This window comes from Semicossyphus pulcher, unplaced genomic scaffold, assembly GCF_022749685.1.
Source record: "Semicossyphus pulcher isolate SPU_LCO1_2020_fin unplaced genomic scaffold, fSemPul1.0.p SCAF_3, whole genome shotgun sequence".
In the NCBI taxonomy this organism is placed as follows: domain Eukaryota; kingdom Metazoa; phylum Chordata; class Actinopteri; order Labriformes; family Labridae; genus Semicossyphus; species Semicossyphus pulcher.
The window spans coordinates 31,980,719-31,995,885 of NW_027211704.1; the positions used below are offsets into that span (position 1 = coordinate 31,980,719).

The following is a 15,167-nucleotide window of genomic DNA, read 5'->3' on the forward strand; positions in this document are numbered from 1 at the left end:
CTATTTGAAATGATTGTGATCACAATATCCATTGTTGTTACGTGTATTTAACATGCTGAGACTATTTATTCCATGTCCAATTTTTTGTTATTGTCTATTTATGGAAACACATTGTTCATGTTAACTATTTATGGTAATACTTTTTCATTTGGACTATTTAAGATATATATATATTTAATCATATGCTGGTGTAGCTCAGCCTCCAGGCCACTTGATGAAGTGAACCTAACACTCTGTTTCATGACTCCTCCAAACCACGCCCTGAGGAAGAGCCGATGATGGTCTGAACCTGTCGGCATTTATTTATTTGATATTGATGTTTTGTACGAGAGATGCTGATTCACTGAAGGCATTTCAAACTAAATCATTGACCCCATGCGAGCGTGCCTGAAGAAAAACCAATGGCAGTTTAGTTTTTAGCCTTCACGAGCACCTGTCACTCACCTGGAGTTTAACACCTTACTACCGTGACCACCCGCTATCCTTCTTTTTTCTAATAATAAATATGAATGGAAAAAACTCTTATTAATTGTTATTATTAATTTTATAAATATTAGATAATAGGGATAACATAATCCTTTATTGATCCCCAGAGGGGAAGTTTTGATGTTGCAGCAACGGAAAAACAAACATGAACAATATAAAAATAAGCAGAGATCAATTTAAACACAGGGTTAATGAACTATTTTACATGTGGGAGTAAACATGACAATCTAAAGTGCCAGTTGTGGGATAAAGTGACATGTATGGTTAATAGCAGAAACATTGTAACAGTATGAGATAATACAGTATGAGGTGTAAGATATAGTTAAATATAAAAGTGTCAATAAAATACAGTATGGTATATGACATTGTATTTGTATATAATGTAGTATGATATGGAATATTACATTGATATTATCAATGTAATATTAAAGTAAAACTGCAATAATATGGTATGATTGTATAATATTGTATTACAAGTTTAAGAATAATAACTAAATCATTCACCAGAGCTGTGTATCCGTCATCTTTTCTCTTTCACACAGATGACGTCATTTCCCCCCAAATCCTTTCCTAAAGTTCTGAACAACTCTTTGCTGTGTTTAAATCAATAAATCATTGGATCCTGAGTTTCTTATTTTATTATCAAGTTTAAAAATACAACAGCGCTGATTTGTCCGCTGCGTAACCTGGAATGAATCAAGTCCAAAGTCGAAACGTTTCAGGAAAGCGACACTATACTATCAGTGTGGGTGATACATAAATGCATCATGCATTAGTGTCATCCAGGGAGAAAGTAAAATTTCACTGGTAGTTTAATTTACCTCAATTCCTCCCAAATCTTGTTTTTCTCTTCTCTTCCAAGAAGGATTTGTTTCCCTCTGTCTATAACATAATTAAAAGATATCCTGTCTTCCTTTAATTTGGGACTATATTATATCTAATCCCCCGACTTTAGTCTTAGCTTCCATCTCTGCCTCTTGATTTGATTTTGTTGGCTTATTTTATCTCCTATTCTTACAATCTCCTTCTCAACAGTAATATCAACTCTCAAGATGACTGATGCTTTAATCCGCAGCGTTAATCTCTGACTCCGTTTCTTAAGAAAAAGCTGCTGTGGGGGAGGGAAGGAGGTCAGGGTGAGGATTAACAAATATGTATTTTCTGTGGACACAACATCCCTGTCCACTCTGGATGCGTAGCTCTTTGTCCAAAATAGTACAAGTACCTACCACGTGTTGACTTCCTATTAAAGCTTCAGGTCAGAAATACAAACTTTTAGACTGAACAAAATAATATTAAACTCACATTTTATCAATTTGCAATGAAATGAGACGACACGCTCTTTCCACAGTTTCCATTCACCTTTTATTTAAATGTTCTTGGCCTCGGTGGGTTCTTCTAGAAGGCAGAAGCATGACGAACCCACCAGTAACTTCACACATGGCGCAAAAACACTTTGGGGAGTGAATACTGGGGACATGCAGCACTTGCGACACACAGCTCTAGTACAGTATAGAAAACAGCTGACAGACAGAGGGAAAGTACAAGCAGATGTTGCTTCCCTTCATCCCTTATAAAAATGTGGATTCGCCCCATCATACATCCAGGAATGAAGAAGTGGGTACACACAAGAACTTAAATAACTTTAAATATTTAACTTAAATAGAACATTTGCTTTAAAATGTGGAAAAAGTTGAAAACAGGTCTGTTAGTGTGATAAAACCAAAATATATATTTCCCATTGAGGAAAATGAAGAAAGAAAATGTCAGAGGTATCAGGTTCATGTTGAAACAAAGTACAGCTGTAGGGTTAATTTAAACAACAAGATGCAGCCTGTGTCGCTGATAGATGCACAGGTTGACACCAATTCTTAAATTAGTAATAGAGTATCACTTTCTGTGTGAAGGATCGATGCAGCTTTCTCACTAATGGAAGAACTTCAGGTGGTAGTAGAGTAAAATATATAATAGGAGCTGTGGCCGTGAGTATATGACAACCTTTGGATGATTGTAAGACACAGACCTCCCATCCTCTTTGATTTAAAACCCTCTCTTGCAACTTTTTTTTTATACATAGTTTTTCTCTTTGATATATTTTTGCTTTATTTTTTTATTCTGTGGGCACACTTACATATCTCATAAAAAAAACTTGATCATATAACTCACTGGTCTTTTGGCCAGCAGGACTACCGGCTGTAACTGAAACATATTCGCTTAAAAAAATGTGCAACCGGATTTTGTAAACTGCAAATGTTATATGCCTCACTTTCTGGTGCGCTCCTGCAGCACTACACCTATGATGGCAAAGTCAGCTTCACTTCAGATCACAACAATATATTTTAACAAGTATCTGTTAAAGGGGGGTATTATGCTAGTTTAAAGCTTCATGTTTCACTCTGTGATACCTGCGGAGTAGCTTAGTATCATTTACAGTTAAAAAAAACTCATTTTTCTCACACTGGTGCAGGCCCTCATAAAGCTTCTGCCTGAACGACTCAGTCAGCTCTGTCCCTTTAAGAAGCCCTGCCCCTACGAGCCCACTTTCTTCTGATTGGCCAGCTCTCCAAAGCCTTGAGGCTGCACTTTGTGACGTCACAAAGTGCAGCGTGAAGAAATAACTGTGTGTGAAACCTGGCAGCGTGCAGACTGAGCTGAGAAGCCTGGGGATTACTCCAACATACTTTTAACTACTGATTTGAAACTTCACCCACGTTTAGTCTGGACATCCAACTTTGTAACATTATATACATGTCTTAAAATGTGAAACAGCATAATACCCCCTCTTTAAGAAATATGCCATATGGTATTCCTGCTCTCCAGATGATAATTTTTAACATAATATCTCATGGCCTTTTCATTAGCAACACATTTATGTCAAGATTACTTCTGTTAAGGTTCTAACAATTGTCTCTGTTGAACACTTCTGTTTCAGAGGATGTCATGAACATGGCAGCCTCTGCTGTTTGGGATTTGTTAATTAATAACAGTTAAAATGTACTCAAATGAACACAACAGGAAGTAAAATGAATAGTCTAATCTAACAGTCCAGAAATGAGCTGTACCTTCATGAAGCATAAAACGTGTAAAATAAAGTTTATTTGTTGAAACAGTTTCAAAGAGTCGCTGATTCAGCTGTACATTCTGGAGCATGTAGTTTGCTGAATTGCACTGCGTGATGCTGAAAGGTGTTCATATTGTTTTTGTCCACCTAATTTATTTTAACAGTGAGCGTAGTATAAGTGTACAATGCAATACAGTGCAACAGCAACACAAACTACATCCTTCTAAAGGATCATACAGTTGAATTTGTGCTACACAAGTGCTAACATCTATACCCATTAAGACTGCATTAGGCTAATCTGACAGACACTACTTGTTTCAAAGGGAGTGCCAAACAAAGAAGGCCATGTGACAGAGTGAACACGCAGTTTGGTGAGATGGGATTGATGACCCCCTCACCAGGAAGGAGAGCAAACCTTAAGTTTGATAGGTTTGAAGACTGAATTGCTCTCAGTGTCTATTATTAAATTACTTAAAATCTTTTTCACCCATCCATCGGTGAATTGTTTGCTGTATGATAGTTGTGGTCGTTTGAGAAGCATGTTTTAAAAAGCTGACCGAGAACAGACGAAAGCAGTTACTGTCACGTCATGTCACAGCACGTCATTTTATACGGTAAAATGTTCTGGTTCACATGATGCAGGTCCGTCATGTGACCATGTCCAGATCCTTTACAACAATACAACATACAGTAACTGCACTCACTGCACATTTTGAAGCATAAAACAAGCCTTGTTCATAAACTAAAAAAAATAGGTCATCCATATTGCTTTACAACATTTTATAAATCTCTCATGAATGTAAAACAGATGTTTTGGACGGGACAGTCTGCCCTCACTAACAAGTAACCATCACTTCTAGTGCAATTTGGACCAATCACAAAGTTGATGATGCATTTGTTGGCCAGCTTAAAAAAACATCTATATCAGTTTTACTTTGAGCCATACACCAATCTGCCATAACATTATGACCTGCCTAATATTGTGTAGGTCCCTATTTTCCTCCAAAACAGCCCTGACCAGTCGAGGCATGGACTCCACTAGACCTCTGAAGGTGTGCTGAGGTATCTGGCACCAATAATGTCAAAATAACATCCACATGAATGGCAGGACCAAAGGTTTCCTAGCACTTTCCAGCACCCAGGGTTAGGGTCAGACCCCTTTTGGGCCCATGGTAGGCGCTTTCGTCGGGGGACAGGGGTCAGCATGGGCACCCTGACTAGTCTGTGGCTACGCAGCCTCATACACAACAAACTCCAATGCACTGTGTGTTCTGACACCTTTCTATCAGAACCAGCATTAACTTTTTCAACAATTTGAGCTACAGTAGCTCTTCTGATGGATCAGACCACACGGGCCAGCCTTCAGTCCCCATGCACATCATTGGGCCTTGGCCGCCCATGGACCTGTCGCTGGTCCACAGTTACTGACCACTGCAGACGGAGAACACCCCACAAGAGCTGCAGTTTTGGAGATGCTCTGACCCAGCTGTCTAGCCATCACAATTTGGCCCTTGTCAAAGTCGCCCAAAACCTTGCGCTTGCCTGTTTTTCCTGCTTCCAAGATGTCGACTTCAAGGACAAAGGGTTCACTTGCTGCCCACCCACTGCCAGGTGCCATTGTAGCAAGACAATCAATGTTATTCACTTTACCTGTCAGTTGTCATAATGTTATGGCTGATCGGTGTAGTTTTTTGAGGCCTGGATCACTTGAGTGTTTGAAAAGTTATTTCCAGCAGAACTTTCCAATGATAAGAAAAGGTTCTCTACAAAATGTAAAAGTAATCTTAGCAACAAGCAACAGAAAAGCTCCTGTACAAAGACTGTAGACACTTGAAGGTATGACATCGCATTTTGCATGCCTTCAGTTGATGAACTCCATATAGATGCAATCACCTGCCTTTCTTTATCATCTTATTTATTAGGCTGCTACACATGGTGATTGTTCATGTTCACATTTGTGCTTGTCTCACACTGCTGTCAAGCTTGGCTCCTTTTGGATATTCTCCTCACTTGTTTGCTCCCATTTCGGAAGAAATCTATCAGCGCTGATTGACATAAGGTTAGGGTTGGGCGATGTTTAGCTAATTGGTATGACGACGTCCAGAGTGAAACATCACAATGAACAATGATATCATTGCTTCGGACGGTGGCAGCGGCAGTGCACTCTGGTTATTTTAGCTACATCGTACACAAAGTATGCAGAAGCAACAGCATGATCGGCTACAAACCACAAAACTAACTGTGATGGAGGCAGGTGATAGAATTGGAGGGCGTGGTGATGCCTGGCAGCATGAGGCAGAGAAGCCAAACCCCAGATTTTCTGGCTGCTCAGTCGCTCTCTGCTCTGGTGATGACTGTCATTAGTTAGCTGAACCACTGATGAACTTATGATGTTACAAGTTTTTAATTCAAGATGGCAGAGGGCTGCGTGATTGATGACTGAAGGCCATCGGTAATGGGCGATTAAAACATTATCCTCTTGTTTTAATTCAGACAGAAATGTTGAACTATTACAGAACAAAACAGACAAAGCAAATAATGGAGGGAACAAGTTTGATGTTAGGCCAATCTGTTTGACCTCAGGGAAAGGCTGCATGGGTTCTCAGGCAGTATGTCGCTCACACTCCTGAAAAGCTTTGACATTCTGGTAGTTTTCAGGCCCTTTGATCTAGTTATCATCCTCTTCATCGCTGTCTCTCATGGAAATGCCTTGCATCCCTCCTTCTCTCACTGAGGCTGTGGCTTCTTCCAAGGTCAGCCGGTTTCTCACGGTCTCATACATCTTGCTGTTTAATGTGGAGTCCAGCACCCCTTGAAGGCGGAAGTCACGGTACTTTTTCTATCACAAATAAACACAAGAATCAGAAACTGATGGCAAAGGTATCCTAGAAATTACTTTACAGGTTTTGCGAGATTTTTCTAAAGGTGTGTTCAGTCTCAAAGAAAAGCCCGTTTTGGGCGAGTGTCACTCACGCCGTTTGAGTGATGGATCATTTGTGGTTATTCACGTTGGTTGGTGCAAACAACTTACACTGCCTTCTCCAGGAACTGTGTCTGGGATAACTTTACTGTCTCTTCTAGATCATTGAGGCTGACCAGTGCCTAGTTTAATGACATGTTAGCTACGTCAGCATTAGCTTAGCTAGGTTACAGGATTTTAATGTACACTTACTACCAGCATTCTGTACCAAAAGTGAAGAGCCTGTTCATGTGTCTGTAGTGAGTGTCAGTTTCACTGTCTCTGCCTAGCACTGTCTAGACTCTAGCATGTTACATGTTATGCAATCTGGACTTCTACACCAGTATGTAGTTAGAATAAACATTTTTATGTGATTTGATTGCAATAAATTTGTCAAAAACATTATGTCTCATTAGGAAAAAGAAAAATGCATGCTTTGGTAGGTCTCTCTGCAAGATTAGACATGCACGTTATCCTCTCAGGATTCAGGACAGGAGAGTTTCAATGCTGAGAGGCTTTCAAACAAGGCGTCAAGCAGGTAAAATAGGTAATGTCCCCTATTTCCTATAAGGTTACAGCTGCAGTTATGTTCTTAGCACTGTCATCTCATTGCAAAAGGTCTTTGGTTAAAAGGATTTAGGATGAGAATGAGGGCATTAAATATATGGATTGTAAACAGGTTGAACCTCGAAAAGGGAAAAAAATAAATTATATCATATCGAATTAGAATTATTGACGCATTAGCACATGCACACTATTTTAAGGATCCAGCTGATGTCGGGTTGTCTCAACAAAATGAATACATCATTTTATGAGGGGATGTTTTATTAGTCGTATTATCTGAGTTAGAGAGCAATAAAGTGGAACATGAGGGTGTTGCTGCCACTCATCATTAAACAACTTCACTGTACCAGAAAGGCCAAATAAAAAAATGGTAGCAAGTGCAACTGACAACAACACCACTCGGCGTGTGAAAAGAGGACACATATCAAATTTAACAATCATGAATCTCAAAGTGGGAGGCAGCAGTGAACTGATAAAATGTTCCTGTACAAGTTAAGAGTCACGTTATGTATAACTGTCATTTATTCTGGAGAATACTCAGATGGCAACATTTACATATGAGGTTCAGAGATGCACAGTGAAGTACGCAAAGGTTCTCACCTTGACCACCCTGATGAGAATCTTCAGCTGATAAACGTGGAGCTGCAGGTCCATACGGTCAGTCAGCCACGTGCCTAACAGGTTCATAGTGCTGGTGTACCATTGCTGTAAGAGATATACAAGAACACAGTCGTGATCATCATCTGATATTTAATTAAATAAATGCAAAATGCACACACTTAATCCACCTAGGATATCAGTATCTGTAATACATGGAATTTGCATGCCATGTCACCCCTAGAGTGTACAATCTTGGCTGAGTTTCCCCGTCGATCACTGGGGATGTGGCTGGAGGGACAAAGCTGACAAACAGATCCTCAGCAGAAAGACGTCTCTAATCTGAGATGTTCATGTCACGTCGGTCGCACGGCCTCATCAAGCCATGAGAAATTGACACATCGTGCAGAGCAGGCACTTCTCTATAGCAGGGGGTTGTTGCTGTTGCCGCAGCCTTCCCTGGGACTCAAGCTAAGGAAACAATTTCGGCTCCCAGTCAGATAGTCCTGCAGGCTAAGGATCTATTTAAATCTGGATTGTGGACTCCAGGAAGATCTATCAGCCAATGAGGCATCAGTTAATGGGGATCCTAATAAAGAGTAGGGTTTATGATGCTCTTGGCGCTCAGCAGCATGTTCTGCCGTGGGCGCTTGTCAAAGTCTGTGAAACTAATCTTTTAGGTGTCAGTTAAGAAGTTACAAGCTGTATTGCTTTTGACCATTACTTTGTCTTTCGTGATTAACTCCAATATTTAATGTGTTTAAATTACAGAAAAGTACAAATTAAACTGATGGCATCTTACATTTGCATTCGTTTGTGGTCAAGTCATTGATTAAGCCATATGAGATTCAAAAATGTTTATACCCTGTTTCCAAAAGCAGGTACTGCATTTCTCCCTTTTAATATGTTGTTATCTTGTTGTATGCTTATTTTTTATATTCTTTTCATTATCAATCAATACTTAACATAGAAAAAAGGCATTTTTTTTAAGAACAATGGAAATATTATATTGACATGCTGCTAAGACTCTTAAATTTAAGCTCCAGTGCCCTCTGATTCTCTTTGAAATGATACTACACCTTGATTTGAGTCCGCCTGTGTTATATTCTATTGAACATTATTTGAAAGGCTTGTCTACAAGGGATTTCACAGCTGACAATGCATATCATAGCCAAAAGCATAGCCATGTGATCGACTGATCAGAGCTGAGACAGAACTGAGGAAGGCAACACAAGAGTTCTTCTGCATTGAAGGTACCCACGAGCCGAATGGAGAAAGTTAGGATCTGCCAGGTCTGAAAGCTGGACACTCAGACAAACAATCGGGGGTGAAGTTCCATGGTGAAACCAAGAACTAGCTGGTCTGAGCCTCAGAGAACCAGCCTGGTGATGGGAGGAGCTTCAAGAAAGAAAACCATCACTGCAACATTCCATCGAATGCGCTTAGAGCAGAGGGGCCAACAGGAAGCCTCTTCAAATTAGAGTTTGCAAAGAAGCACCTGTAAGACTCTTAGCCTATGAGAAACAAGATGCTGAAGTTTGAAGACAGATGGCCTCAATTCTAAGTGCTCATCACCTGCAGAATGCTATCCCAGCGGTGAAGCATGAAAGTGACAGAATCATGTTGTGGGGGGACAGGGGGTCTGGCTGAACCATGACCCTGAGAGCATTGCCAAGACGATGCTGGAGTGTCTTCTCTACAGCTCTCTGAATGTCCTTGTGGGGAAAGTGAGCATTTCTGGAGAGACTTGAAAATGACCAATGACGGTCACCTTCAACCTGATAGAGTTTGAGATGATCTGCAGAGAAGAAGAGCGGTGATCCCCTAGATAGTTGTGCCAAGCTTGCTGTGTTACCCAGAAGAATCAAGGCTGTTACACTGCAAAAGGTGCTTTGACAAAGTACTGAGTTTAGGGTCTAAACAATTTAAAGACAACCTTAAGTACTTCTTCGGTTCATAAAGCTAATATACAGTATTGGTAGACATAAGTTACAAAACAATACCAAGCTCAAAGTAAGCTAACATTTGCAATCGCTCATATCTGACCATGAAGGACTGGTGGCTGTGATCTAAGGATTTGTGTACTTTACTAGTCGTGAAATTAAATGTATAACCCTTTGTCCACACTCTCAATTTATATATTGGCTTATAGTATATGATCAAAGGGTGACAGTCTCCAATAAGAGTAAGAAGAGGACAAAGCACCCAGTGCCAATTTCAGTACTCTTCAGATTTGATGCAGTGGACACGATTCAGTCACTTATAAATTCCTTAGGTACCACAGCCGGCCTTTGTCCTGTTACTCACAGAGGTGTTACAAGCTTCAACCTTGAGATTCTCCCACTGCTCTATTTAGTCAAGTCTTCTGTAAACAGTGACCTCTGTGAGGCACAGGGAGCTCAGAGCACAGCAGCCATGCACAAACAGCCGAAAGGCTGCAGATGTTTCTCTGTGGGCCCTGGCTGTTGCCAGTCTAATTGATGGATAATGATGAGCATGGGCTGATTCTAATAGAAGCTGACTTTCAACAGTCAGGGTCACAGCAGCATGGATGGGGGGCTGGAGAAGAATGGGAGGAGAAATGATGAGGAAGGAGGTGGCAGTGTGTGTACGTCTTTAGAAGAATTAAATGCCAAGGGGCCATTTGTAAGATTTTATCCTTGAAAGTAAAATGTTTTTTTTTAAATAACTTGATTATCTACACTATAACCTAAAGAAGTGGGAAATCACTGGAAACCGTATTATTATATTATATTTTGACAAAATAATTGGTATCTTAAAGGGGAAAACACTGAATGATGAGCAATGTTACACACTTTGCTTACAAGCTGGAGCTGAAAACAATCTGTTAGATCAGATAATAATAGATGATAATAATATAAAGCCAAATGAGATGAAAGATGCATGTTCCTGTCTTTTCTGTTGGCTTTCACAGATGGTTTAAACTTGATTAAAAACTCTAACAAGTGGACTAGAGCCTGATCTTGTAAAACCATTAAGCATACCTCATTGTTCAAATGATCATTTTAGATTAGAGATTTTCCGATAGTATTTGTATCCATTCTGATACCAATTACGATACCTACATCTGAGTATTGGCTCAAACAGAGCGCCCATCCAATACTGATGCTAGTATGCTTTTAAAATATGCAACATTTTGGTGGAAAACACACTTCCTGTTCTGACATTTGGCTAGCTTTGACTAACATCAAACTGTTTTTTATTACTGTCATACGTTAATTTACCTGAAACCACTTTAGCCACCAACTGGTCCTGGTTCGGGATACTCACCGATACCACATATCACATTGTAGGCAGTATCAGAGACAGATAGTGAAACTGGTAGCTGTAGGGAACGACTCATTTTTTGATCAAACATTTTGGTGTAACGGACAATAGAAACACAATTATTTAACAACGGGCTTTTGTGGAATCTTCTTTGCCATGTTGCATGTGTATTTCCAATGACATTGATTTAATGTAGTGCAACAATATTATTTGGTATTATTGTCCAATTTATTAACTACAAGACCAAGACAAAGGCTGCTCATTGGGCCACCGCAGTTTGATACCTGCTGAGGCTTTAAGACGAGAAAGAGAGAGAAGGTCTACATGTAGGTCAAGCTCAGTCAGTGGAACATGGCTGAAAGAGAAGAAGGCTTTGCCGAGGCAGAGCTGGGGTGAATCAGTGAGGCGACCTGGTGCCAGCAACTTCCTATCTGTCGCTGTGTGCCTGTGAAGGCTTCGGCGTGGCAGCAGGCCTGTGATCTCGCCCCGAGCACAACCACCCGTCGAGAGGCCAGGCCTGGAGTGACTGATCCACTGACTGGCTGCTCTCCCTCTTCCCATCATCCTCCTTCTCCATCACTTCTCCTTTTTTTTTTTACCAGGACTTTACACCGTACCACACAGTTCCCATCTGCAGCCATTTTTTGCAGCAGCCATTTTGTGTGTTTTTCCGCTTTACTCCTCTTCATTTTGTATAAAAAGAGGCTTGGCGGTTATGTCACCAATCTTCTCGCTGCCGTGACTGGCATTTTGGAGGTCTGACAGGGACATCTTATGTAAACGTAACGGCTGCGATTTTCAGCAACTTTAAGATCTTTTCGATGCCAGTTTGAACGAGTATCAGTTTACTCATCTTACAAAACCAAAGTGACCTAACACAAGATATCTGCAGGACAAGCTTTGATGCTGTATTCAAGACAAACTACTAAAACACACATTTGTGGTTCGTGGTTTTGGAGTATATATAGACAGAATTGACTTGACTTTTTAAACCTTTTGCTTTCTTTATCAAGGAAAATGATGCAAACCACCATACTGCTAAATAAGTGGCTATGTTTTCATAGTTCTGGAACAGGACCCATGAGTTCTAGTTTCACTTGCACTTTGTAAAGGACAGAAGGACCATATTTGACAATCTGCACCAATCTGATCTGATGATATTGGGCCTGCTTTTTGTCTGCATTTAAAAAAAATGGTGAATGGTAAATGGACTGTACTTATAAAGCGCTTTTCTAGTCTTTGCGACCACTCAAAGCTGCTTTTGCACTACATGTCACATTCACCCATTCACACACACACATTCATACACTGATGGCAGAGGCTGCCACGTAAAGTGCCCAATTGCCAATCAGTTATCACATTCATACCCGTTGGCTATGCCAATCCAAAACTTGGCCATGGCTTGCTTGACCACTGCTACGCCCGGGAGGACAAAACGATACCTATAAAACTTTAACGAATTAATGAGGGGATCCTCTCGTTCTTTGACCAATTTCCCGCTATATCAGCCAGCTGGTAGTTCTCTCACTGCATATCACTTTATATCAACGCAATCTGCCATCTCTCGAGGACCTGTACACCTCCATGACCCTGAGGCGTGCAGGTAAGATTGTGGTCGACCCCTCTCACCGCGGTCACAGTCTCTATGAGACCCTTCCCTCTGGCAAGAAGCTGCGCTCCATCAGGACCAAAACCTCCCGACACAGGAACAGTTTCTGCCCCTCTGCTGCCAGCCTTATCAACAAGGCCCCGACCCCCCTCCACCCCCCCACAGGACATGGACTCTCATCCAGCCGCTCAGTCACTCAACATTCCACGAATGTTTAATAGACTGTAATTCAGACTCTTATATTGTCTGTACACCGCACTATTTCAATTTTTTACTTTATACTGTAAGCTTTTGCACTAACTAATATTTTGCACATCTGTACAGTTTTTAGTCACACCTCTTGTACATATTTTGTATTATACGTATTACTTTTTACATTTTTATTCTTATTGCCTGTTTTTTATCTTATTCTATTTAAGTCTTATACTTCTTGTTATTCTAGTTCTGCGTTAATTGTTCTGCACCAAAAAACCACCACAACAAATTCCTTGTATGTGTAAACCTACTTGGCAATAAACCTGATTCTGATTCTTATTCTGATTCTGATCTGACTTGACCACCTGACTCACCTACGAGATGATTAGCTGTTGAAGTACATGTCGTGCCTCACGTTTCACAATCAGGCACCAGCGTCCTGAGTCGCAGACCACACCATCGCCGACATGAGTCAAGCTGAGACCGGCTTGTAAAAAACAGTTTTCCTTGCAACGTTCTGAAACAGTTTTGGTTCTTTGCTAATCTTATCTCTGGTCCTTTCACTGAAAAAGAGATTTAACAAAATAACACGGCTGCATTTCCATGATGTAACACACAACTGAATGAAAAGTAGACAGTGTGGAATTCAGGCTACCGTTGGGTTCCTTAAACTCAGTATCTATAACTCGGTGAAATCCTCATGAGAAGTCGAGTTATCAATCACATTACATGAATTCTCTCGCAACCCCACAATCTCTGATGTAATCCAGGGTGGTTATTCAATGCACGGCTGATATTTTAGTCCTGTTGGAGAGCTTTATTCTCAGCTCATCTTGGGTAGAGATGTCTTCTTAAGAAAGTAATCATAGAGATGCTTCCATGCAGATGGGCTTGACAGTGCATGCACAATCAAGTACACAGCTGTGCATTTTCCCAGCTGTTTTAACTGGCCTTGTCTTTCAGATGACGGCTTACGAGATACATCCACCCTGGTCTGATTATTAAGGTTTGCCTGAGATCCCTCAATAGCCTCCCTGTGTAAAGTTGGGTTTTTTCCCCTCTTTAGATTACATTTAAACACATTTTTAAATTGATATGGTCAATGTTGCTGAACATATATTCATGGTACTCTTCTGGATAATTTTATGATGCTAAAGGTTTATGTCATGACCGTTTAAATGTTTTCAATCATGATTATAATTAATCATCAACTCATCCATCATTGGAATTGCGTACGCCTCTAAATTATAGACTACCAACCACCGTAAGTTGAGCCCTTGGTTTGTGAATTTGAAATTTCGAGTGGCATTTTGGCCATCACCATCTTGGTTTTTTGGGGGGCCAGAAGTGACCAAAGTCGGGCCAGACCTTGGATATGCATTTCCCCACCTCCAGGGCAGTTGACAGGTTGCCATGGTTGCAACTTGTCAATCATAAGTGCCCTAAAGCATTTCCTGCTTTTTTGTCTGTTTGACTCTTAGTGTATTAAATTGCAAACTAGTGATTGAGAACATAAACTCATTGGGAAAATGTTCACTGACTTCATAAGTTTAGTGAGAAATAGGGCGATTTTTTTTCAATCTAACTGTTTTTTGCAATAACTGGAGTTCCTCACCATTGACTATTAGAAGGACTGCAAGTTTAAGGCAACTTTATATTGGTTTCACTTTCAACACTAAAAAAAACTACAACACCCATAATCCTTGGCAGCTGTTGCGACGGAGAAGTGTTAAAGCAGACTCAAAGCAGATATTTTTTCATATAATTGTGTTTTCAATCAATTTAGTATTGTTTTCTTGTCTCTCGACTTTCTACAGAAACATGGACTTCATAAATTCTTCTAGACTCTTTCTCTTTTGTACCTTGACATCAATCAGCTGAACATTGTTTCACCTTTAATGATCCATCCTTTATTAATCACCTTACTCATGGCCCATGTTTCAATCATAAACTATAGTTTTTACATGAATATTTCTTGTGTTTTCAGCTCCTTTCAGAAAGTTTCTTACACTTACCCAAATGCACTGACTTTATCCCTCTTCCCCTCCAAATGGTATTCTTTACACCAATTCTGTATTTATATTTTCACCTTCTTCCGACTTTATGGGCGCTTCAAACTGTCTACTTCAACATAGCAACATGTAAAAGCTGCAGTTTCTCTTCAGACCTCTGCACTAGCTGGGAGTCCTTCAGGGCTGGACTAAGATATGTTGCGTCCACATATTGGGAAAGTCAAAAACCACTTTGATGCACGATGGGCTCCTCAAAAGAACAGTGATGGCCCCTCTTGCTTTGTTCCACTTGGCATGAAGTAACAAAAGAAAATCATCGGAACAGACAAATTCACCCCGGCTCTCTTTGTAGGGCTGCTTGGGGATCAGCAGGGGGCTAGCACTTGCTGACAGCCA

General features: G+C 40.4%; 1 protein-coding gene across 12 annotated transcripts in view; it reads right to left on the reverse strand.

Moving 5' to 3' along the window:
* Window positions 1–1,839: 1,839 nt before the first annotated feature.
* cadpsa (Ca2+-dependent activator protein for secretion a) overlaps window positions 1,840–15,167 on the reverse strand; it is a 186,166-nt gene continuing 172,838 nt past the window's right edge. For all 12 annotated transcript variants that reach the window (XM_069677542.1, XM_069677539.1, XM_069677541.1 and 9 more), the window contains 2 exons: window positions 7,671–7,775; window positions 1,840–6,386 (listed from right to left, as the gene is read on the reverse strand). In XM_069677542.1, the coding sequence (XP_069533643.1) occupies window positions 6,216–6,386; window positions 7,671–7,775 (276 nt within the window). In that variant the 3' untranslated portion in view covers window positions 1,840–6,215. The remainder of the gene's footprint in view (window positions 6,387–7,670; window positions 7,776–15,167) is intronic.